The 24062-nt window shown below is 43.5% G+C and overlaps 1 protein-coding gene across 2 annotated transcripts; it reads left to right on the top strand.

The window, feature by feature from the left end:
- The first annotated feature begins 1218 nt into the window (after window positions 1-1218).
- On the top strand, window positions 1219-23223 carry GTF3C6 (general transcription factor IIIC subunit 6). 2 transcript variants are annotated; one of them, XM_074990741.1, is made up of 7 exons: window positions 1250-1307; window positions 2773-2834; window positions 9752-9832; window positions 19792-19855; window positions 20046-20090; window positions 20218-20328; window positions 22143-23223. In XM_074990741.1, exons 1-7 carry the CDS (start codon window positions 1292-1294, stop codon window positions 22445-22447), a joined length of 684 nt encoding a protein of 227 aa, XP_074846842.1. In that variant the 5' UTR covers window positions 1250-1291; the 3' UTR covers window positions 22448-23223. The 2 variants fall into 2 exon arrangements, with proteins under 2 accessions (XP_074846843.1, XP_074846842.1); XM_074990742.1 differs by lacking the exon at window positions 2773-2834 and having other exon boundaries at window positions 1219-1330.
- Window positions 23224-24062: the final 839 nt, after the last annotated feature.

Below are 24062 nucleotides of genomic sequence, written 5' to 3'. Positions count from 1 at the left end.
AGAAACTGACTTACAGAAGTCACAGGCTTGTGGCAGTAGGTGACAACAAAGGCCATCAGTGAAAGAAAGATGGAGTGAATGGTAACATGACATACATCATGAACAAGCAGATGACAGGGGTGAGCAGTTAGGGAACAAACAAGTTATTGTCTCACCTCCTACCCCTTCACATCATTTAGATCGCCCCAGCCTGCAGCCTTGAATATCATGAAAATTTGAATTCAACCTCATTTGTGGTCCAAGCCAATCTTTGTGCTGTTTCCTGGGATGAAAGCAGTAGGAATTCAGCCTGATCATAAGCATATCATGAAGGCCTGGAAATACTAGACACAGGAGATGCCATGGCAGGTGCCTGCGCTGCCTGTGAGAAGTTCGGTAACAGCAGTGTACAAAATTACAAGGAGGTGGCAGAGGTAGTGCTCCATGGGAGATTTGTGCAGTTAGCTTCAAGTTGTGTGATTTATTTTTAAATGCAATTTACATCTAATAAACGGTTATGAAAAATATTTTTCAGTTTTTTTACTGGGGTGCCAGAGCCCACATCTGCATATTCAACCCCTCCTCCCCATTTCAATTCCTCGGGCAAACGCAACTGGCAAACAGATGAAGTGAGTGGTGAGCAGCTGGAGGAACAATCAAGCTACCTTCTCCCCTCCAACGCCCGTTTCACACCCTTTGCAGAAGCAAGGGGCAGAGGGAGGAGGTCACGCCGAGTTCTTGAGAGCCGTGGCCGTGGAGCGAGCTGACTAGGGACACACAGCTCGGTAGCAGGGAGCCTGCAGACGCATCCCTCGTCCCCGCACCACACCATGCTGAGGTCGGTGACGTCGGCGTCGGCCTTGGGATGCAGCCCCCAGCCTGGGGCCTCCCCGTCACCCCCGTTCATCTCAGGCCCAGGCTAGCTGTGTCCCTACTGCCGACAAGGCCCCAGGGCCGCGTGGCTCTGACATCCACCCAACCCCGCCTCCTCCGTCACAGCCCGCGGTCCTTCTTCCTCACCTGTCCTGCCGCGCCGGCCCCTCACTGCCTCTCCCCCACGCGCCCACCGAGCTCGGGACCGCGTGAGGCTGCGGCCGCTCTAACAACCGTCTGTAATCTGTCCGAGGTGGGTGACGGGATCGCGGACAGCCCAGAGCCGGAAATAACCGCCCCCCTTACCCGCACGCGCGCGGCCCGTTCCGGGTCCTAGAGAGGGGCTGGGTCGGGACTAGCGATCGCCTCGCCCACTCTAAGATGGCGGTGGAGGGATCACGTGCTGCGACCGTTGTGCTAGCCCGCCTGGGCCGGGAACATGGCGGAGCTGGGAGGTGAGCTAGCGGAGGAGGTGGAGGTGGGTAGTCCCGGCCGCGGCGCTGGCCTCACGGTCGCGTCTATTTGTGTTTAGGCTCCTGGCTAGTATTTGGCCCAGCTAGCGGGCTGCGGCATTGCGCTGCCAGGGAGAGCTCGCGTAAGACAACCTGGAGTTGCGCCCCCTCCATTGCACACAGCACGGCCCCGCGGGTGTCGACCTGGGCGAGGAGCGGGGACGGACACGCTGGGAGAGGCTCGCGTCCATAACAGAGAGCAGGCGGGGGGCTCTAGCTCTGTGTTCCCGCGGTTTTTGCGCCTGGGAGTGCACTAGAGGTCGAATACCGCTGGGAGCAATTGGCGTGATAACTTCCACACACAGTACCAGCATTTCTGCTACTAACGAGGTAGTAGTACGTTTTTTTGCTGTCATGCTGCATATCCTCTCTGGAGTTCGCTGGCCCAAAGCTGGGCTGGGTTTGGCCTGATACAAACTCACTTCTACCTATCTACCTGCTGCCTTATCAGTTAGTATACACTTAATGGGCACAAAACAGACATCAAAACACTCCAGATCCACAAAGCAGTTAGTCAACATTTTAATGGAATGGGACATTCTGTCAATGACCTCAAGGTATGTGTGTTACTGAAGAGACATTATCGCACCGTTTTAGAGAGAGAAGTGGATGAGCTGACTTTTATATTCAAATTCGGCACATTAACACACGGTTTAAACCGGGACAGGAACTTTCTAAGTCACTATAGGGGCTCATCTGCATACTTGGCTCAGTCTAATTCTTGACCTTCCCCCCACCCCTCCACTCTCTGATTTGCTCACCTTGATTATCTTTTTCTGATTTATCCTCCTTGCTTACTGTTTTTGGTTCTCTGTGCGTTAAATATTGAGTCTGGTCTGGTCTGGCTGTGGTCTGAAGAAGTGGGTCTGTCCCACGAAAGCTCACCTAATAAACCATTTTGCTAGTCTTTAAAGTGCTGCTTGACTGCTTTTTGTTTTGATAGTGTATAGACTTGCACGGCTTCCTCTTTGTTACTTTTTTGGGGGTCACTAGATAACGAGTAGGACATCTTCATGTCAGCCTACTATTTGTGAATAATAACAGAGACATAGTCGTGCTAGTCTATATCCTATTAAAACAAAAAAGCAGTGCAGTAGCACTTTAAAGACTAACAAAATAATTTATTAGGTGATGAGCCTTCATGGGACAGACCCACTTCTTCACACCATAGCCATACAAGAACAGACTCAATATTTTGCAACCTCATCACCTAATAAATTATTTTGTTAGTCTTTAAAGTTCTACTGGACTGCTTTTTTGTTTTGATCCTATTTGTGAGTCTATTGATGGCTGATCAGCCCAATTCTGAAGCTGCAGATCTTATCACAGACAAGGCAGGTGTTAATAGCTGTTGGAAGGGCGCAAGGCAGTTTTTGATGCTCTTTTCTTCTTCTTGTCTGTGCTGCAGTGGGACCTCTGAAACTCTGCCACCCCCCATGGATTACTGTTCTACACTGGAGATGGTCTTGGGCAAGTGTCAAAACCAGTGTTGCGCTTTTTCATGTGTGCCCTTAGCATGTCCTTATATCACTTCTGCTGTGCCCCAACGCTACTCTGTCCTTCCTCCAATTCGGAAAGCAGAATCTGTTTTGGCATGTGCTGATTAGACATCCGAACCCCGTGAAGTTGTTGTTACATGACCAGCATTGAAGTTATTATCTATGACTCTTCCAGGATGCTAGTATTTGTGCATCTCTCCTCCCAAAACATATTTAGGATTCTCTTGAGGCAGCATTGATGATATTGTTCAAGTATCTTCAAATTATGCTTATATATTGTCCAGGTTTTACATGTATATAGCAGTGTTGAAGCACAAGACTTCTCTGTGTTTAGGCGGCTAACATTCAGCTTTATTGAATTCAATAAGGCAACAGATGAGCCAAAATGGACACTAGTAAAACCAGGTCCAGCAAGGCTGCTTGATGCAGCTAACTCTAGTATTTTATACCCTTACGCAAACAAAGCCCAGTGTCAGAGGCAATTTAAATCACTTCTCAAAGAGAAACTGTTATCAGCAAAAAGAAACAGGTACTGGGGAGCTGGAGCCTTGACTCCAAACAGTTTGTTAACGCATTCCATAGAGCTCATCCTCCCTGCCATTCCCAAATAAGTCAAGGAAAGTACAGGCTCTTGTGTGCGTGCAGAAGTAAGGGATGTGAAATGGCTTCTTATACAAGATGGTTTCCACAGTAGCATTGGAATACCGACTGCATGGTATACAAGGAGCTTTGTCTTGGGATAGATATCACCGTTATAGAAGACCTTTGTGTTAGGCAGGCGAAAGCAGAGCTTGCATGGCTCAGACGATGCTGGATTTGTGCATTGTTGTCAACTTTAGCGGAAAAATGACTCCCAAGGTATGGGTGGTGCTCCACATTTTTCAGCAGTTCTCCGTCGACTTCAGTAGAAGATGCATGCGATTGTTCCGTCAGTGAAGACTGCTGGAGCACCTTGGTCTATTTGATATTCAGTGTGAGGCCTAGATTCTCATAGGCTTCAGCAAAGCCTCTTAAGATGGTCTGAAGGGCTGTGGGGGAAATAGCAACAACTATGTTGTCATCTGCATACTGAAGCTCCATGATCGAGGTTCTGTAGGTCTTGCTTTTAGTGTGCAAACTCCTGAGATTGAAAAGCTTCCTGTTCGTTCTATAGACAATTGGTGTTGCCATCAATGAGGTGAGGGGTCATGGCGATGAAGATGCAGAACAGGGATGAGGCAATGACGCAGCTTTGCTTGGCTCCTGCTTTGACCTCAATGGGGTTTGCTTTGGGATCTGCTGTTGCTCAATACTGTGGCAGTCGTGTTGTTGTGAAGCAGCCTTTAAGTGCTAGTGCATTTTTGGGGCAGTTGACCTTAGAGAGGATGGTCCACAGGGTGCTACGACTGACTGAGTTGAAGGCTTTGGAACATGGAATATTAGCACTATAATGGACAACCCAGACAGTGAGCGACCAGAAAGACGCACAGCAGTTATCACCCACAAGCTGTGATGATTTAACATCGATATTGCTGCCTTGGCAGAAACATGTAAACCAGGAGAAGGACAGCCAAGAGAGAAGGCACATATTTTTCTGAAAAGGAACCCCAAAGGAAGAAAAACAAATGCATGGAGTAGGATTTGTCATCAAAAATGAACTGACAAAGATCCTATCTGAAGTCTCTGTTGGCATCAATGAGCGTCTCATGACTCTCCACTTGAAGCTTGCCAAAAACCAACAGGCAACTGTCATCAGTGCTTATGCACCAACTCTAGAGGCCAAAGATGATGTGAAGAAGTTCTACACCCAACTGGATGCAGTCCTGAAAGACATACCCAAGGAAGACAAAATTATTCTCTTGGGGGATTTCAATGCCATGGTGGGAAGAGATGCATGTCTCTGGCAGACTACCACTGGGAAAGGAGGAGTCAGCAACTCCCAATGGAGTGCTCCTTACAAAATATGTGGAACACGAGCTAGTCATCACAAGCACCCTGTTCCGCCAGAAAAATAAATTTAAGACCTCATGGCAACATCGTCGATTGAAGCACTGGCACCTTATAGACTCTGTCATCATCCAGGCTTAGGATAGGCTTGATGTCCTCACATGTGTTGAAGCACAAGACTTCTCTGTGTTTAGTCGGCTAACATTCAGCTTTATTGAATTCAATAAGGCAACAGATGAGCCAAACTGGACACTAGTAAAACGAGGTCCAGCAAGACTGCTTGATGCAGCTAACTCTGGTATTTTATACCTTTACACAAACAAGGCCAGTGTCAGAGGCAATTAGAGAATCGTAAATCACTTTTCAAAGAGAAACCATTATCAGCCAGGAGAAACAGGTACCAGGGAGGTGGAGCCCCAACTCCAAACAGTTCATTAACGCATTCCATAGAGCTCATCCTCCCTGCCATTCCCAAACAGGTCAAGGAAAGGACAGGCTCTTGTGTGCATGCAGAAGTAAAGGGTGTGAAGTGGCTTCCATATAAGATGGCTTCCACACATGCATTGACTAGCGCTGATGACGGTTGGACCAGTCACCACCTTATTTGATCCACAATGGCAATGAGGATTGTCACCAAATGAGAAATCAGAGGAAACAGGGCAAATGAAAGATCAGCGTACAAGGCTTGAAGGACCCCCCCTCAAACAAAGTGACTTCCGGACAGCACGCCAAAGGAAGCTGCCGATAGTATATCCTGAAGGTGTGGAAGAATGCTAGTATCAATTGAAAAATGGAGCTTGTAGAGAAACCACTGGCTACCAGACCAAGAAACATCAAAACTGGTTTGATGAGAATGATGTGGACATTGAATGCTTGATTGAGGCAAAAAGGAAAGCCTTTAGGGGCTGGCAAAGCGACATCAATTGCACGATGAAGAGAGAAGCACATGCCAAGGCAGAAGTGCAATCTAAAACAAGGACTCTTCTCAGACCAAGTTTTTCAGTCATGAGAACTCCAGCAACTTGCAGACATCAACAATACAAGAGGTATCATCAATGCTACCAAAGCTGTTTATGGACTGAGAAACCATGGACTCAGTTCCCTGAGATCAAAGGATGATACCCAACTTTTCAAAGACAATGAAGCCATTGCTTCTTGCTGGAGGGAGCACTATAATGAACTCTTGAACCACCCCTTCACTGTGGTCCTAGAATCCCTTGACCAAATTTCTCAGCCACTACCTAGAGATGCTCTTGCAACACTTCCTACCCTGAATGAGGTCGAAGCTGCTATCAAAGCAGTGGAATGCAACAAGGCAACCGAACTAGATGGAATCCCCACCAAAGTCTTCAAAGACGGTGGGCCAAAGATCCACGAACAGCTCCACCTCCTGATTCTCAAGATCTGGGATAAGGAGCAAATGCCACAAGCTTTCAGAGACACACTGATCATCAGTCTTTTCAAGAAGGGCAAAAAATCAGACTGTAGAAACTATTGTAGCACCTCCCCCCTGGCAACAGCAGGGAAAATCTTAGCTTGAATCCTTGCAAACAGACTCCTGCCACTCTCAGAAATTTTCCCAGAATCCCAGTGTGGCTTCTGACAATTCTGAGGATCAGCGGACACAATCTTCACTGTCTGGCAACTGCAAGAAAAATGTCATGAACACAACCAAGCCTTATATATGAGTTTCATCCACTTACTGAAATGTAGATTACTGCAGAGGCCATCTGACATGGTCATCTTTGCTGATGTAGGACCAAGTAAACTAGATCCTTTGTCCAACCTGTTCTTAAATTCTCTGCTGAGGGTATTTGGAAGCCTATTCTAGGGGTTAACTAGTCTTGCTGTTAGAAAGTTTTTCTTATTTGCCAACCTATGTCCTTTACTGCCTTTTAAGCTCAGTATTTACTTTGTCTTACATGGATATCATGATAATTGAGCACTGTCCGTTTGTTAACACCTGTTTGCATATTAGAAGACTGTTATCAGGGTCACTCCCCTACCTCTTCCCCCTTCACCCCCAGAGTAAACATGGTCAGTTTCTTTAAACCTTTCCTCAAGTTTTCTAATCCTTTTATATTGGTAGTTTGCTTCCACTTTAATTCCCCCCAATTTATCCACCTCTTTGTTAAAGTCTGGTGCCCAGAACTGGATGTAGTACTCCAGCTAAGTCCACATTAGTGCCAAGCAGAGAGAGACAGTTATCTCCCATATCTGCCAGGTGAAATTTATGTTAATATACCTCAGAATATTAGCTTTTTTGCAAATGCATCACATAATTGGCTCTTACTCATTTTGTGATCCACTGTAACCTCAAAACCCTTTTCAGCAGTACTGCAGCCTACCCCCTTATTTCCCAGTTTGTAGTTGCATTTGATTTTTTTCCTTTGTAAGCACAGTACTTTTGACTTGTCTTTTATTTAATTTCATCTTAGTGATTTCAGACTAATTCTGCAATTTATAAGATAATTTTTAATTCTTAGTCTGGCCTAATCTCCAGAGGAGCGATTCCCAAGCTTTTCCTGGGGGGGACCCATTTTGACAATTCCGAAAGACTTGGTGACCCAAGGCAATTAGGACAGACCCACTTATTCAGATCAGTTGTTAAAACCAATTATCTCAAGTGTTAAGCTTTCAGCACCTAGGGATAAGGTAATTGCTATCTCTAGTGACAGAGAGAGCTGCAGGAGACAGCAGCTATCTCTGTTGAAAAATATCTGCCTGAGGCAGCAGTGTTAAGAAACTGCAAATAGTTTCTTTAACAGCCACATGCAGCTGGGAGCTGCCCAGTCGGTGACCCTTAACAAATCTAATGGGACCCATGTTTGGGAATCCCTACTCCAGAGTGATTGCAAACCTCCCCAGCTTGTTGTTAACTGCAAATTTTATAAGAATACTTATGATTACAAATGCTAACATTATATAGTGTAGACCAGCTGGCCTTTGACACTCCAGAAGGATACAGGTTATGACAATGGGATTTATAATGTGCACAAAAGTCAGGTTGTATGTGAACTGACACCAGTTAATTTAATGCAGGATCCTGGTGGTGCTATTTGAATTAAGGTAGTACCCACTGTGCACAACAGAAATGATATCGCAATTATGGTAGGAACTGTACAAACAATACAAGGTGGTCCTTACCCCAAAAAACTTACTTTCTACATAGACAAGATACTCCAAGAATGGAGTGGGGAAATGGAGGCACAGAGAGGCAAAATGATTGCCTAAGATCTCAAAAGTCAGTGGTGGGAAGCAAAATAGAACTCAAATCTCGCAAGCCTATCCACTGCACTACATTGCTTCTCCAGTGGAGTCATGTTTGGTTTTTTATCTGAGATCTCTATGTCTGTGACAGTATAGGTTGGTAATGGCAAAGCCAGATTGTTACATGTAGATACCTGAAACTGGAAAAGAGATTATAGGAGGAAGAACTTAGAAAATAATACTGATACTGTCACATTTTTATCATAACCTTAAAGTGTTATAGCTGCTCAGAAGCTATAACATTAATTGCAATATTTCCTTTGCCACACTTTTAAAATTAAATTGTATGTCTTCTGATTAAACATTAAAATTGGGCATATGTCTTTTATCTTCAGAAAAAGGTCTGCCAGCAGAGCCATGCATAAGGTGAGGTGGGACATCTGCCTCAAGCTTTTGGGGGACCCATAGTGATTGCCACATCCATCCTGTGGAAGGGGGAGGAAGGATTACCTGGGGCAGATGGCAGCAGTAGCATGGAGTTGCCTCCCTTCTCCCTGTCTCCACTCTCACCATGCAGTGTGAGCAACAGCCTGCTCTGCTTTACCATGGCCTCCTAGCCTGTTGAGGCTGGCTTCACCAAGCCAATGGGAAGCAGCCTCTGCTCCCAGCCTCATCTCTTAACTTCCCACAGAGAAGTGGGGCTCAGTGGTCTGGGGAAGGCTTGGTGGAGCGGAACAGGCTGCTGCTTGCACTATGTGGCAACTGTGAGGACGCAGAGGGAAGGCAACCCTTTGCTTTTGCTATCTGTTGCCATGCTCTGCCCCAGGTAACTCCTGCCAGGCTGGTAGGGGAGAGTGTCAGAGGGCAGGGCTTGTGGTGAGGAGGGAGTTGCCTTGGACCAGGCACCCCCTTGGATGGCCCTATCTGCCAGGATTTGTCAAAACCATTTTTTCCTCCTCCACTCTCTATGCCCTCAAAGTAAGGAATTACGAGAGCAAATTAAATGGGAAGGAAGCACGCTGTAAACAACCTATTGAATTCACTGCTACAGTATATAGTTGGTAAATTTTGAAACATTTTAAGATTTAATTAAAAATATGAATATGTGTAATGTCTGCTGTTATGTTAGATAGTATAAAATTATATGTTGGTCTTTATTCTTTTGGATGTAACCTGAACACTAGCTGAGGTTGTATACAAACATCTTTCAAAGTCAGCTGTTATTTTGGTGGCATGGACAGAAGTGTGTAGTAGAATGTTACTGTACTCTGCTTTAGTAACATCTGTGTTATTTTCAAAACAAAAAAGTTGCTAATTTTTGTTGTGTACTACATGTTGAACCTGTGTAGTTTGGCACTCTGATTTGGTAACATCCATGGTCCGGCATGCTTTTGTTTAACCCAGATATCCACTTATCATGGGTGTGGCCACATTTCTCACAGTCCTATAAAGCTTCTTTCTAACCACCACTCCTGGCTCTCCATGTTGCATGTAGTTATTTAGCTTTAATTTCCCTTAAATGTCTCCTCAGAGCTGAGTAAGCAGTGAAAGTTTTGATAGTGCTGTGGTTCAGCAAATTCTCTGGTTTGGCACTAATCCAGTCCTGAGGGTGCTGGACTAGAGAGATTCAATTTATATTCTTTTTAAGGGTGGTCTGTTGTAATAGCAAAAGAATTGATATTTGTGGTCATTGAAGTTTTTTATTTATTTATTTAGTGTTCTAAATACATTATGAATATACTTGTTTTGCAGGAGCAACTGGTCATGGTGGAATTATCAGGAATTATTGATTCAGACTTCCTAGAAAAATGTGAAAACAAATGCAAGATTTTGGTGAGTTTTACTGTAACATGTGAGTACAGAGGTAATTTATTTTCATGGCAGAAAGAAATTTTAGGGCCTCAGTGACCTCTGTGGGCTTTGTAGTAAAGCAGAAGTATGCCGACTATATAGGTGATAAACTGCTAGTGGTCTGTGTGCAGAGCAATTAGCATCAATGGGCAATGTGAATGCATGTAAAAAATTTCCTAAGGACCGTGAATGTTATGCAAAACTTAAGGTAAAACTTGCAAAAACATCCAAGTGACTTACAGAGCTTACATCAAAGGTCACAATCACTTAGGCCCAGACACACAAAGGGGTTTAGGCATTCAACTAACTTTTGTGTTCAGTTGCCTGATTTTAGGATGATGTTGCTATTCATTTGCATAGCATAGTTTATAGGCATGCTACTCATCCTGGTCAGAAGATAAGATTCTTGTCCCAGAATCAGGCTACGCAGTTTACAATGACCCTCAAGGTTATCACAAGGACACTCACACTGAGACAAATGTAGTCTTAAAGACTTTTATTGAAATAAATGGAATACTCAAGTATCAGAGGGACACCAATGTTAGTTTGTATCCACAAAAACTACAAGAAGTCCTGTGGCATCTTATAGACTGACATATTTTGGAGCATAAGCTTTGGTCGGCAAACACCCACTTCCTCAGATGCAACGTAGTGGAGATTCCAGAGGCACGTCTAATTATATAGGTTCATGAAAAAGCTGGAGTCCCAATCAAGAGGAAGGCCGAAGTTGACAAAGTCAATTCAGTCAGACGGGATATGGCCCATTATCAGTAGCTAAAATGGAGGTGTGAACAGCAAGAGTGGAGAAACTGCTTTTGTAATAGGCTAACCACTCCCAGTCTCTGTTCAATCCTTGATTGATGGTGTTAGATTTGCAAATGAAATGTAGCTCTGCAGTTTCTCTTTGGAGTCTGTTTTTGAAGTTTTTTGGTGCAGGATGGCTACTTTTAAATCTGTTACTGAGCATCCAGGGAGACTGAAGTGTTTTCCTACAGGTTTGTGTATGTTATTCCTGATATCTGATTTGTGTCCAGTTATTCTTTACATAGACATTGTCCAGTTTGGCCAATGTATATGGCAGAGAGGCATTGCTGCAAATAGTAATCAAATGATAAAATCAAGTAGCAGCTCACTCCCGTCCCTGTTGCTTCTGGATGTACTACCTCAGTGTTGGTTCCAGGGATATTAGCAAGGGGTGGCCCTACAGATTCTGGAGGTGCCTAGGGCACAAAGCAGGAGGGGCCAACTGCCAGTGAGTTCCTTTCCTTCTCAGCAGATTGGGCTCATTCTTTGGGCTCCATCCCAGGCCAAGTCCCCCAGCCCTAGGGCTTCTAGCTCCCAGCGTCCAGGGCTTAATTGGTCCTCAGGCATGGCAGAGCTAAGTGAGTTTGCTGTGAAAAGTGGTTCTTGTGTGGTGTTGTATCACTTTTCACAAGACTTCTTAGCTAGCAATAAATACATTACAATCATTTGAACATATTTCTTTTTTTCCTAAAACTAAGTATTTTAGGAAAATGTGTGAGCGATCCCCACTAAAATATTTGTCCTGAGAACCCCTGTCTTAGCTCACCCCCCACCTATTCAGGTGAAAGGTCCCAAACATCTCTATGCTAACTTTGCCTTAGCTCAGCATACAGGATGTGGCCTGGAAGGCCCTTGCATTAAAGTCAAAGTATTATAATTTAAACCTATTATAATAAAGCAAACTCATAAGAAAATAAGAAATCTACAAGAAAAGATACGTTTGATTCTACTCACAATACCATGCAGCCAGCCAGTGCTTCAGTATCTAAAACTAGAGGGTTACTGTGACAAGAAAAGAGGGAACAAGAAGAGAGTTGTTAAATGATAAAGCGATCAGATACATACAAAGACTGAAGTCTTTGTATCAGGTTCTTTAGCAGTATTAGTGAGTTTTCTGGTTTGGAAGTCCCCTTGGAACACATCTGCGGGTGTTCTTTTTTGTGGGTCACATTTGTATGAGGGCAGCCCCCTTCCCTCACAGGTGCCATGCAGTTGGGGGTCTTTCCTGTGCCCAACCACACCACGTGGCTAGCTCCCCCACCCAATGAAAACATGTGCCTGCTGTGCATAGTGGTCCATGCTTCCAGACAGCAGCATGTCTGGCTTGTGCATGGTGAAGGCATCAAAAGCAGGAAAGATTTGGGGGTTAGCTGTCCCTGGGGGAAGGCCCCCTCCCCGACAAAGATTCGTGGGGGCTGGTTTGCTGGCTGTTGCTGAGGGAAGTCTTCCCTCATGACGAAGATTTCTGGGGGCTGTCTCTGGCCATAGCTGCATTGTGGGATGGCCCCGCCAAACCCTGATGTCTGCACCATGCCAACAGGAGCGTCAGAAGGGCCCCACGTTCCTGAGGCTTTGGGGGGGGAGGTGGCCCCACAAATAGCCATATTGTGGGCTGGCCCCCTCACCACTTCCCAAAGTGCATGGCTTGGAGGGAGCCGCACAGTCTCTGCAGTGTCCTGTTTGCTGTATTTTCACAGGGAAAACACTCTCTGCCCTGCTGCCCTGTGAAATGTGTTCTTTCAGCAGGGGAGAACTGAGGTACCTGTTAGCATGACACGGTCAGAACTGGGAAAGGCTCATAGATTATTATATCCTGAGTACTTTTGCAAATGCGCTTGGGTGCTGACCTGAATTCAAGGTGGCTATTCAACCCATTACAACACATTGGTGTTCTTTCCACAGGGGACCAGTGAGGTTCCTGTTAGCATGGCACAGAACAGAGAACGGCACCATTACTATTCGCATCATCATCATCAGTAACTGTGGGCTCAGCGCCCATTGGTGTCTGATGCCTCTCTCACTATTTCTTCTATCTTTCCTTATCCGGTGCAGAGTGGCTTATTTTCTGTGGATTAGCTCCACACCAATCTACTACATCATCTATCCATTCTCTGTGGGGTCTGCCTCTCCTATTTGAACCATCCATTATGTCTAATACTAGGGTCTTGATTTTTCGTTCATCGTTCATTCTGCAACTATGTCCAAATAGTTGTAGCTTACTTTTTATAACCTTCTGCAGCAGGTTCTCTTTCGGCTGTGTCTTCCTATATAATTCCTCATTGGTGACCTTCTGCATCCATCCTATCCTCAGAATCTTTCTATAACTCCTTTCGAACACCAATATTCTTCTTTTTGAATCTTTCGTTATCACCCATGTCTCACATCCATACAACATGCTGCTGAATACACACATTTTCAAGACACCCAGCTTCATTCTTAATCTAATTGCTTTGCTTTTCCAGATCTTATCCATTGCCTTCAAACTCGCTCTTGCTTTCGCTATTCTAGTTGCTATTTCCTTCTTACAGTCTAGATCATACATTATGTTGCTCCCCAGATACATGAATGTCTCTACATTTTCTAGATCAATACCATCCACACTGATTTTTCTTCCTATTTCCTTATATCCAAATACCATTGTTTTTATTTTATCGATGTTCCTAATCAGTCTGTACCACTTCCCCTCTTTAACACGCGCACCGTTTTCACGAGCTTCTTATCTTCCTCAATAACTATATCATCCTTGAACCTCAAGTTGTTAATTCTTTTCCTGTGCACAGATATCCCTTCTACCTATTCCTTGATCTTGTCCATTGCTCTCTCTAGATGTGCGATGAAGATACTTGGTGATATTGGATCTCCTTGTCTCGTACTTCTACTTGTTTTAAACCAGCTTCCCAGCTCCCCACATGTTCTCACCACTGCCTCCTCATTGTCACTGATATTTTTCAACAACCGTATTAGTCTGCTATCCACTCTGTACGACTCCAGCACTGCCCAAGTCACTTTCTGATCTGTAGTGTCAAATGCCTTTCGAAAATCGACGAAGTGAGTGTATACGGTTTTTGTTCTTTCGTGGAGCTTTCTCCACTATCAGTCGTAGTGCCAATATCTGCTGTATGGTACTTCTGTCTTTTCTGAACCCTGCTTGCTCATCTGCTATATGCTCTTCTATCTGCGATCTTAATCTCTCAGTCAGTATCATCAGCAGCACCTTACCTAGATGACTCGTTAGGGCAATCATTCTGTAGTTCTTGCACTCCAATGTACTTCCTTTCTTGGGTATTGTCACTAGCACAGATCTTGTCCATTCCTTAGGTGCCCTCCCTTCTTTCTATGCTATATTACATAGTCGGTGTATTTCCTGAATCATACTTTCACCGCCATATTTGATCATCTCTCCCGTGATCTTATCATTTCAAGGGCTCTTGTTGTTCTTTAGTCATTTCACTGCTTTTTCTACTTACTCCTTTGAAATATCGGTCTCGCTCTCGATGCTCGGGGGAGATATCTCTTTCAGTTCTTCAATCAGTTTTTCTGAGACACTCGGGTCCAACTGTGCTTTGTATATATTGGTACAATATCTCGTCCATCGCTGCAAATCTTCTCCCTGTTCATGAGCACTTCTTCGTTCTCATCTTTGATCGCCATCTGCTTCAGCTGCCATTTCCTATTAATATTCCTAATTGTCTTATACACCTCCCCAGTCTTACATTTGCTGTAATATCTCTTGATACCTTCACATTGCTCCTCTAACCATTTCTCCTTATCCTTTCTGGCTGCTTTTCTTACCTCATTGCATTTTATCCTATATTGCTGTTCTGCCATCTCAGAGACATCTCTTCTGATCTTCAATGCTTTTTTCTCTGGAACCAACTTCAGTGTCTTCTGGGTAATCCACTTCTTATTGATCTTTTCTTCTTCTGGAACAGTCTGCTCAATTGCCTCTTCTACAGCAATGGCTATCCCTGCGACTCTCTTATCTAGGTCTTTCTCTGTGGCGTTATTCTTAATCTTCTCTTCAAGCCCTGCTCTGTATGCATTCCCTGTTTCTTCCTCACATAGCCTCGCCACATCTCTTTTCTTAAACTGTCTTACATTTTCTTTTGAGTTTTATCTTGCAGACGAAATATTTTTTTAAGGGGGAACACAAGTGTAGAGACATACTGAATGCAGAAAATTTACAGGTGTTCTTTCACCAGAGGGGACCACAGAGGTTCTTGTTGGCATGGCGCAGACACCTGAATAGGTGGATTGACAGCTCCCTGACTTGTTTTGAGGGCAATGCAGTGTGGGAAAATGACATCACACTCCCACAACCACTTCTGGGGAATTTTTTCCCTTAATGCATCAGTGTAAAAACCCAGAATGCAGTGGGGCTCAGTGAACTTGTGGGATAGGTTCCCACAATGCACTGTTGCAACAGTCGAACTTTGTTCATTAGTGGGGACACACTAAGTTAACTTTGTGGGCAGGTGCGGACACTCAACTTCGACTTTATAAAATCCAGTGTTAAAATTTGACTTTGATAAATTCAATTTTATTTTGTAATGTAGACATACCCCTAGACACAAGCTCCGTGGCACATAACATGGAAAAAGCTTTTAGAGTTCTCTGTCCTGAAGGATGCCCCTGTATGTCTTGTTGACTCAAAAGGTGTATCCTTTCAGGGGGTTCTTTGTACAACTGATGCTGCGGATGGGCCCCTGAACAAGCTAGGGCATGGTTTCCCAAACTGGGGGGTGTGAAGAAATTCCAGGGATAGCACGAGGTGACCCAGCCCCTCCATCATTCCCCCCACCCAAAGAAAAAGCCAGCCTTTGCTTCTAGCTCTCAGCCCCTGCCATTTTACGTGGGCAACCTGGCGCAGCCGCTATAAAAAGCAGGCAGCTGGTGAAGACCCACATGGAGCTATCTTCCTCCTGCAAAGGGGAATGACTGTGGGTTGGGAAGGGGAAGAAGTAGAAGGATGGGGTTAGATGGGGGCAGGGGGTGCCTGGCATGGGGGAGGGGGATGGTGTGAGTGGAGGACTAGGGCACCTAGCTTTGTGGGAGGGAAGGGGCAGGGGGGCTTGCGGGGCTCGTGGGGCTTGGGTGGCTGGCTCTGGCATTGCAGGGCTTGGGCTGGCTGGCGGGCAGTTGGCCCCAGAAGCTTGGGGCTCGGTGAGCTTGGACAGGCAGCTCTGGCAGCATAGGGCTCAGGTGGGCGGGCAGCTGGCTCAGGCAGCTGGGACTGCACCAAGCACCCGCAAGGGACCAAGAAAAACTATTTGCACCTATTTTTAATTTCAAATAACATTTTTACATCAAATTTTTGTGTTTATGTTAAATTATGAATTGAATTGTTTGTTAAAAGGGGGGTTGCATGATGGTGAAGAAGAGGCGTGAGGGACATGATGGTTTCTCAAAAATCAAAAGGGAGGTGTGATGCTGAAATGTTTGGGAACTGCTGAGGTAGGGAGTGCTGATGCCAGTCTGTCTGGGGTTCTCACCCAGAAACAGCACACATTTGGAAATAGAAATTACCATACGATAATGCTTAATACAAAGGTGATACAAACCATATAAACAAAATTCATACTTGGCAAATCATAACATTTTCACATACACTTTAAAAAGACTTTTCTGATCAGAAGCCTTCCAATTTCATAGTATTTGGTATCAGCAATATCAGCAAGTATCTGCCATATTCCATATGTCATCAGTCTGGCTTCATTGTGGTGCTGTCCTGACAGGTCTCCTACTCTGTCGGTGATAACATTTTGGCTGTGTGCATGTGTGCTCGGTTCTGTGTGCTGTGTTGACCCGCACAAGTAGTCAACACAGCAGACTCGGAGGAAGCCACCAGAGACTGTAGAATTAGATAAGAATTGAAGGTGCCAAGGCAGGTTTATTGTCAAAAGAAGTACAGTAATAGTTGTCAGTAGACTCTAACAAAGTTTAATATGTTATTGGTTAATAGGTTGATAACAAACCACTATGCATATGTACTCCCTGCAATGGGCTGATTCTCAATGGGACAGCCCTCCCCCAGCGGTTCCCTAGGTCAGCCAAAGACAGTCTCCCAAGACACCACCTTATATACACAAATACAAATTTTACATAACTCCTGACATATCAGGGTGCTACCCTCTAACAGCCCTTACATACCATCAATCATCCTGTCATTTTAGACCTGTTCCTGTACCTGTGTTGGTATCTGTGGGGAGTGTGGATACTGAGGTTCTTTTTAATGAGCTCTTGTTACCATTCTTTTGGAAATGTGCTTTCAACTTATGACCAGTACCAATTACATGTTGCAGCTGGTACCTAGTTCCAGTTACTCTTCTGTACCTGAGCCTATTACCAATTAGTGTTTTACATTAGCAGTCCTGTTAATGCCAAGGTTGGTGAATAGGGCCCTGCCTCTTGCTCACTGCTTAGCATCGCTTTTTAAAGTCTTGACTATTATCAGCTGGGCCTGAAGCCTAACACCAGGCCCATGTTACATGACTTACATTTCAGGCCCTCATCTTACTACACTGTGCATTGTCATATGGCGTAGACTGCTGTGTGTATTTTCTGAGAATGTTTCAGGCGTATGAAGTGCTAATGCATGGGCTTCTGTTGTATTTGCACTTTTAAGGTTGCCTGTGTTCAACAGTGATTTAGAAAATTAGTTTTTTAGTGTTGTGGCTCACCATTAAGAGTTCTTCTGATCTTGCAAATGACTCTCCATCTCAATTTGTGATATCATAATTGGGTTGTGTGTAGAGGACTGATCCTATAAATGGAGGGTTGTGATTCTGTCTGAAGAATAACCAGGAAGAATCAATAACCTATTAGATTATATCAAACACACAAAAGCAGTCCAGTAGCACTTTAAAGACTAACAAAATAATTTATTAGGTGATGAGCTTTTGTGGCACATATCCACTTCTTCTGACTGTCTCTCTGTTACTATTAGATTATAAATCTTGTCCCTTTGCTCTGTATCGATAGAAGGGCTCAGAGCCAGCACAATTTATAATATTCTGTTGCAGAACTCAGGGCAGGGTTTTAGTACCTTTTGCGGGGGTCCCAGTTGTTATGCTGCAAGGTTATGTTCAGTGGGGACTGGCAGCATTCCTGCTTGTAACTGGTCTTTGGGAAAGTTATGTACTCAGTAGCTCCTCTTGCCATCTATACTCTGCCCACCCTCCCCACCACCACTCCAAACCTTGCCTCAATACATAAATAAAGGCCACACTCTAAAAATGAATGCACAGGAGTTGTACTGAATGGCAGCCAAAAAGGTTTTTTCCCATCCTCCATACTCACAATGATGCCCCTGCATACAGCCCTGAAACCAGATAAAGGATTATCTGTTAGGGAATAACTTATTTCTCATTAAAGTAAACTTAGTAGTATAAAATTGTGAGTTAAAATACTGTTTTTCCTGAAGGAAATACCTAAGTACTTTTTAAAAGCTGTTAGTAAATAGAGATTGGACACAGTTCATGCCTCTTCCCTCTACATGCTGTAGCCTTTTCTAGGTCAAAGATTTTTTAAAAGGATTCAGTCAGCTCTGTGGGACACCATCCACTTGAAAATCGTGTTTGTCTTAAAATCGTGTACTGTGTATAGTTAATATAACATCTAAAGTTACTGTGATTGAAAGAAGTTGTCAGCCCAGAATGCTTTGTTTGTTTCACAGCATTGTGTAGGCAGTTTTACTGTTTCTTTTGTACAGTAGTCACTTCCGTGTCAATTTATGAGACATTCACACAGAAATGGGGAGGGGGAAAAAAACACAAATACGGGAAAGTGATTTTAAAACCATGGAAACTTGTAGGAGAAAACTGAAGCGGGACAAGTGTTGGAAACCACTTTTATCTGCTTTTTCAGAAATTTACTTGATGTTGACAGTGTTTATTTTCAGAGATCTGTTGATTACGGTTCAATCTGATGCAGTTCAATAAGGAGAAGTGTAGAGCCCTGCACCTGGGGCGGAAGAATCCCAAACATTGTTACAGGCTGGGGACCGACTGGCTCAGCAGCAGTACTGTGGAAAGGGACCTAGGGGTTATGGTGGATGAAAGGCTGGATATGAGTAAACAGTGTGCCCTTGTAGCCAAGAAAGCTAACGGCATACTGGGGTGCATTAGGAGGAGCATTTTGAGCAGATCTAGAGAAGTAGTTATTCCTCTTTATTCAGCACTGGTGAGGCCACACCTGGAATATTGTGTCCAGTTTTGGGCCCCCCTGGTATAAAAAGGATGTGGATTTGCTGGAGCAGGTTCAGCGAAGGGCAACAAAAATGATTAAGGGTCTGGAGCACAAGACTTATGAGGATAGGCTGAGGGATTTGGGCTTGTTTAGTTTACAGAAGAGAAGACTAAGAGGTGATTTAATATCAGCCTTCAACTCCCTGAAGGGGAGCTCTGAAAAGGAGAATGAGAAACTGTTCTCAGTGGTGTCAGATGGCAGAACAAGGAGTAATGGTCAGAAGTTGAAGAGGGAAAGGTGTAGGTTAGATATTAGGAAAAACTACTTCACCAGGTGGGTGGTGAAGCATTGGAATGCGTTGCCTAGAGAGCTGGTGGATTCTCCATCCCTTGAGGTTTTTAAGTCCCGGCTGGACAAGGTCCTGGCTGGGATGACTTAGAGGTTAATCCTGCTTGAAGCAGGGGGCTGGACTAGATGACCTCCTGAGGTCCCTTCCAGCTCTATGATTTTGTGATTACATATAAATAATAGCCACCCGTCACTACCATTAGCTTTGTGATGTGCCTGATTTTGTTTAGGTGTTTATATACTCCTACTGCCTTTTTTTCTCCTGCACACCTTTCTCATTTGCTTACCTAATTGTCCAGAATGCATATTTTTCATCTGAATCTTGACGTTTAGAAAGCTTTTGAGTTTATAAACTGAAAACAAAGTTTCCTTCGTGTATGTCAGTTTTTCTCCCTGTACTTAGTATGATAGTAATATGGAATGCAAACTGTCACTGTATTCTTTTTGTCTCGTACTGCATGTACTGTTTCAAGGAGTCTGTATAGGATAGATTTTACCATACTTGGCATACCAGTTTACCCAGTTGTTCTCTGTTCTTCGCATGTGACCTTGACTAGATGAATTATGACTTCAGTGTAATTTTTGTCTACCCTTCTTCATAGGGGATAGACACAGAGAGGCCTATTTTGCAAGTGGACAGGTACGTCTTTGCTGGGGAGTATGAAGGTAAGAGAAAGATCATATGGATGAAATCTCTTATTTTCAGTGTGACATGCAGGGCCCAATCACACAAGATACTGATTTTTCTCAACTTCCATTGACTTCAGTGGAGGTGGAGAGCACTCAGCTTTTGAAAGTACCGTACCGTTGGCAAATAACCTCTTATTTCTCAGTTAAATGTCCTTTAACTCCATAGATGCCCTTGGAAGCTGTGTGGTGTTTGAAGAAAATGCAGAGCAGGGTAAGTGATAACATCTGTATGTCCTGGCTTGTATCTGAGCTGAAGGTGTAAAGTTGAAGTAATAGTCAGGTTTTAGATTATAGGGATATTCACTAAAATGAGTCAGTGATTTTTTTTTTCTTTATAGATGCAGAAGGAAACCAAAAACTACAGCTGAAATACAAGTGCCACACAACAAAGAAACTGAATATGACACGGACACTTCTGACCGAAAAGAAGGAAGGAGAAAAGAGTGTAGGTTAGTGCACCAGGTCTTGTATATAGGAACATATGGAATCATGCTAAGACTAAACCTTTGATACCAGGCTGGTGTCAGAAATTAGCTTGACCAAGTTAATGCCAGGAAATTAAAGATACAAGCTTTTTTTGGGGGGGGGGGGAAAGGGGGGGCTGGAAGAAAGTTCTGGACAGAAACCTGTTGTAATACGCATCCAAAGCATATGGGCCTGGCCCTGCACTGGCTGGGGTTGGGAAGAGGCTGTCATGGTGTTGGGGGGAGGGAGCATCCATTGGGGGGCAAGGCCAGGCCCCACATTGATCCAGGGAGAGATTCGGGGCGGCACAGTGCAAGGAGGGGAACATAGTAGAACCTTTCCTGAACAGATAAATGGATGGACACAACAAAAATAATCCATATAATTTGTTTAACTGAACTGAAAATATTTGTAGCCATTTGTAAACCTTCCTGTGATTTTTGCCAAACTACTTTTCATTTTTATATGCAATCAGTAGGTGAAGTTAGTTCTTGTGCACTTGTTTCAGTGGAGTGCTACTATTTCAGAACAGGGTTAAATTTTGCCTTTTTTCTCTATTTGAAGTGCATGCTGCTTTTGTTTTTAGATATTTTCAGCAATACTGGTCGTCTTTTTCCACCGTTTTGCTCATACATGGCGTTAGGAATAGAGTCATTTTACACTAAATGTATACGTTTTCAGCTGGAAGATTACATCTTATGGTATTAACGAATAAATTTGTGAGCAATCTAGAGGTGGTGATTTGACCACAGATGATATGACTTTTATTCTTAAGATGCAACATTTCCTCTCCCCAACTAATATCACCTAGCGATGTATTAAGAAATCATTCATTTTGAGCTACTGTAATATAGTGGCAGGTAGGCTGCTTAATTAAAACCACACCACTGTAGAAAATGTTCTAAATAAACTCAAGCTTCCTTACTAGCCGTTCACTGCTTGCACATGACACTCACTACTTACACTTTCCTCACTTGACACGTTTTGATTATTATATATTGAGAATATGTAACTTCTGAATTTGCAGTACTTGGTTTTAATAAACTATTCTATACAACTTCTTCACGCCTTTACATTAGCATTCATTCTTAGGCCTTCACAGGTGCCATGTTCCTTCAAGTTATTTGGTATTTTAAACTTAAATTAACATGGTAGTCTCTATTCTGCATCTTGAATCATATAGAAACTGTCTTAGAACTTGCCATAGGCTCTGTTTGGTACTTAGATAAAACGGTGGTGGCGCAATACAAAATAAATTCTGTGGAATGGCAAAGCAAATGAAAATGGCTCATTAGAAGTAATCTATCTGATGACGATTTTGAAGCCCTGCATCCCTCAATTCTTAGAAAAAATGTTATATTGGACAGAGACAAACGTACTTCTCAGAGTTTTGTGCTGTATTGCTTCAAGACAGTGAAACTTAAGCTGCTATTTCTTAACTAAAAGTTTTTCTCCTTGGTTCAGCATGTATAATGATCATAGTGAAAACACGTCTGTCTTAGGATGCAGAAGGAAGCAAGGATATTTGAGGGAGATTTTATTGTCTCCAGTTTGGAAAATGGGTCACAGGCAGTTTACTTTCCTTCCTTCCTCGGGTCTTTTTATAGTGGAAGCTTATAGTGCATACACCCCATAGGTAATGTTAGTTTGTCACAAACATAACATTACCTTTTGTTTGTTGCATATTCCTCAGTATTATTTGAAGCTGAAACAATTAACTTGTGAAACTAAGAACAATATGGCCTTGCTGTAAAATGCTCTCCTCTCTTCTCACTAGTTTCTTTTTTTTTGTGACCAGGTGGTGTGGAGTGGTTGCAGATCAAAGACAAAGATTTCTCATACAGCAGACCTAATATGATTTGTAATTTTCTGCACCAAAAGGAAGATTCTGAGGAAGTTGCTCAGGCCCCGAACAAACTGGTAGATGAGTCGGTGGGAGAAGTCAGTGACAAAGAGAACTCTGACCTGAGTTACAAACTGGAGAAGCAGCCTAGCATGGAAATGGATGACTCTATCCCTCTCCTTGATAGCCCTGCCTCTGAAGCAGAGAACTTTCCTTCAGGAAGTGCCCAGGACATTACTTTAGATGTTGCTCCTAGGTGATGTCAAGTCTGCAGCATCCAGAAGTGAGGATTAATGGATGTATTTAATATTATGAACCATATTTTTAAAATCCCCTCAACATGACCACTTCACATGAATAATTAACAGAGAATGCAAAACTATACCCAAAAATTTAGAAGCCATTTTTCGGTCTTGAATATGATGATTTTAGTATCTGTCTCAGTGTTAAATATACATGTATTTCCAATTAGCATCTTTTACCTATGACTTGAAGAACAGGAACAAATGACTGAATGAGGAGACACAACAGAAAAACTCTGATGCGTTTCACATTCATGAATATCAGTAAATGTTGCCTTTGTAATATGTCTGTTGCAAAATAAAGTTGTGACATTTTCAGTTACGATTTCAGCCTGAAGTTTCACATCCTTACCCATGTGGATTTTCCTTTCAGGAAAGGCTACACAAGTGACCTGTTTGGTAGGATTGGTTGGCACCCTACAAAACATTTGAGTTGTTTTTTGATAGTCTCTTTTCTACCTTTCCCCAGTTCATGTGGTCCTCAATATGGAGACTCCTTCTGGTCATAATTTCAATCAGCAGGTGACGTCTGTGAGTGATCAAATGACAGAACGCATTGTTTGTTTTACTGTATCATCTCATTGAGTGAGTTTACAAGAACCTCACTTTACTTGTTTTGTCCAGCTTGTACCTGTCATTAATTGATGTACACTCAATTTTTGTATACTGTACTGCTAAAGGGACACTAGTCTTCTTCAGAACTTCCAAGTTGAAAATTAACAAATAAAACAACTTTAATTGTATTCTGAATGTTTTTGAAAGAATTCCTTTAAAACACTTTTAATTTTTTGCTTTCCTATTTGACCAATCATTATGATCAGTTTCTCCCTTGCTTACTGTTAGGGGAAAATAGTGAGATAAATTCCATATTTAATACATTTGAATATTTAACCTTGATATTATGAATTCAAATAAGGTGTCCACAGAGCTTCTTGAAATTTGACCCACCTTTTTTCCATGTCGACTCTCCGCTGCCATGACTGCATTGCTGACAGTCGAGCAGTGGTTTTGGACTCAAGAGACCAGCACACACTCATGGGACCACATCGTTTTGGAGTCCTGGGATGACCAGCAGTGGGTGCAAAACTTTTGCACGTACAAGTCCACCTTCAGGGAACTTTGTGATGTGCTGGTGTCCACCCTGAAGCACAGCAACACAAAAATGAGGCAGGCTTTATGGTTCAGAAGCAAGTGGCAATTGCACTGTGGAAGATTGCAGCCCCCGACAGTTACTGGTCAGTGACAAATCAGTTTGGGATGGGCAAATCTACAGCAAGGTCCATGGTGATGGAGGTCACCCATGCAATCTATCAGCATCTCCTCAGGAAGACTGTGACCCTGGAAATGTACAGGCCATAGCGGATGGCTTTGCTGCCCAGGGCTTTCCTAACTGCGGTGGGGCAATAGATGGTGCACACACCCACATCATGGCCCTGGCCCACCTGGCCTCGGTGTATATTAATTGACTTCTCTGTGATCTACCAACCCCTGCATAACCACAAAGGTCTTTTTATCAACATCAACGTTGGCTGGTCAGACAGGGTTCGTGATGCATGCATATTCTGATATTGGG

The sequence above is a fragment of the Carettochelys insculpta genome, chromosome 3 (assembly GCF_033958435.1).
Source record: "Carettochelys insculpta isolate YL-2023 chromosome 3, ASM3395843v1, whole genome shotgun sequence".
Classification (NCBI taxonomy): Eukaryota; Metazoa; Chordata; order Testudines; family Carettochelyidae; genus Carettochelys; species Carettochelys insculpta.
The sequence above is the reverse complement of the archived record's forward strand: the minus strand, read 5'-3'. Positions and strand labels throughout refer to the sequence as shown.

Excerpts from the sequence above, each read along its gene's own strand:
- GTF3C6 (XM_074990741.1), top strand. Across the intron at positions 9,833-19,791 it reads AAAACAAATGCAAGATTTTG|GGGATAGACACAGAGAGGCC; the intron begins GTGAGTTTTACT and ends CCTTCTTCATAG. Across the intron at positions 19,856-20,045 it reads CTTTGCTGGGGAGTATGAAG|ATGCCCTTGGAAGCTGTGTG; the intron begins GTAAGAGAAAGA and ends TTAACTCCATAG.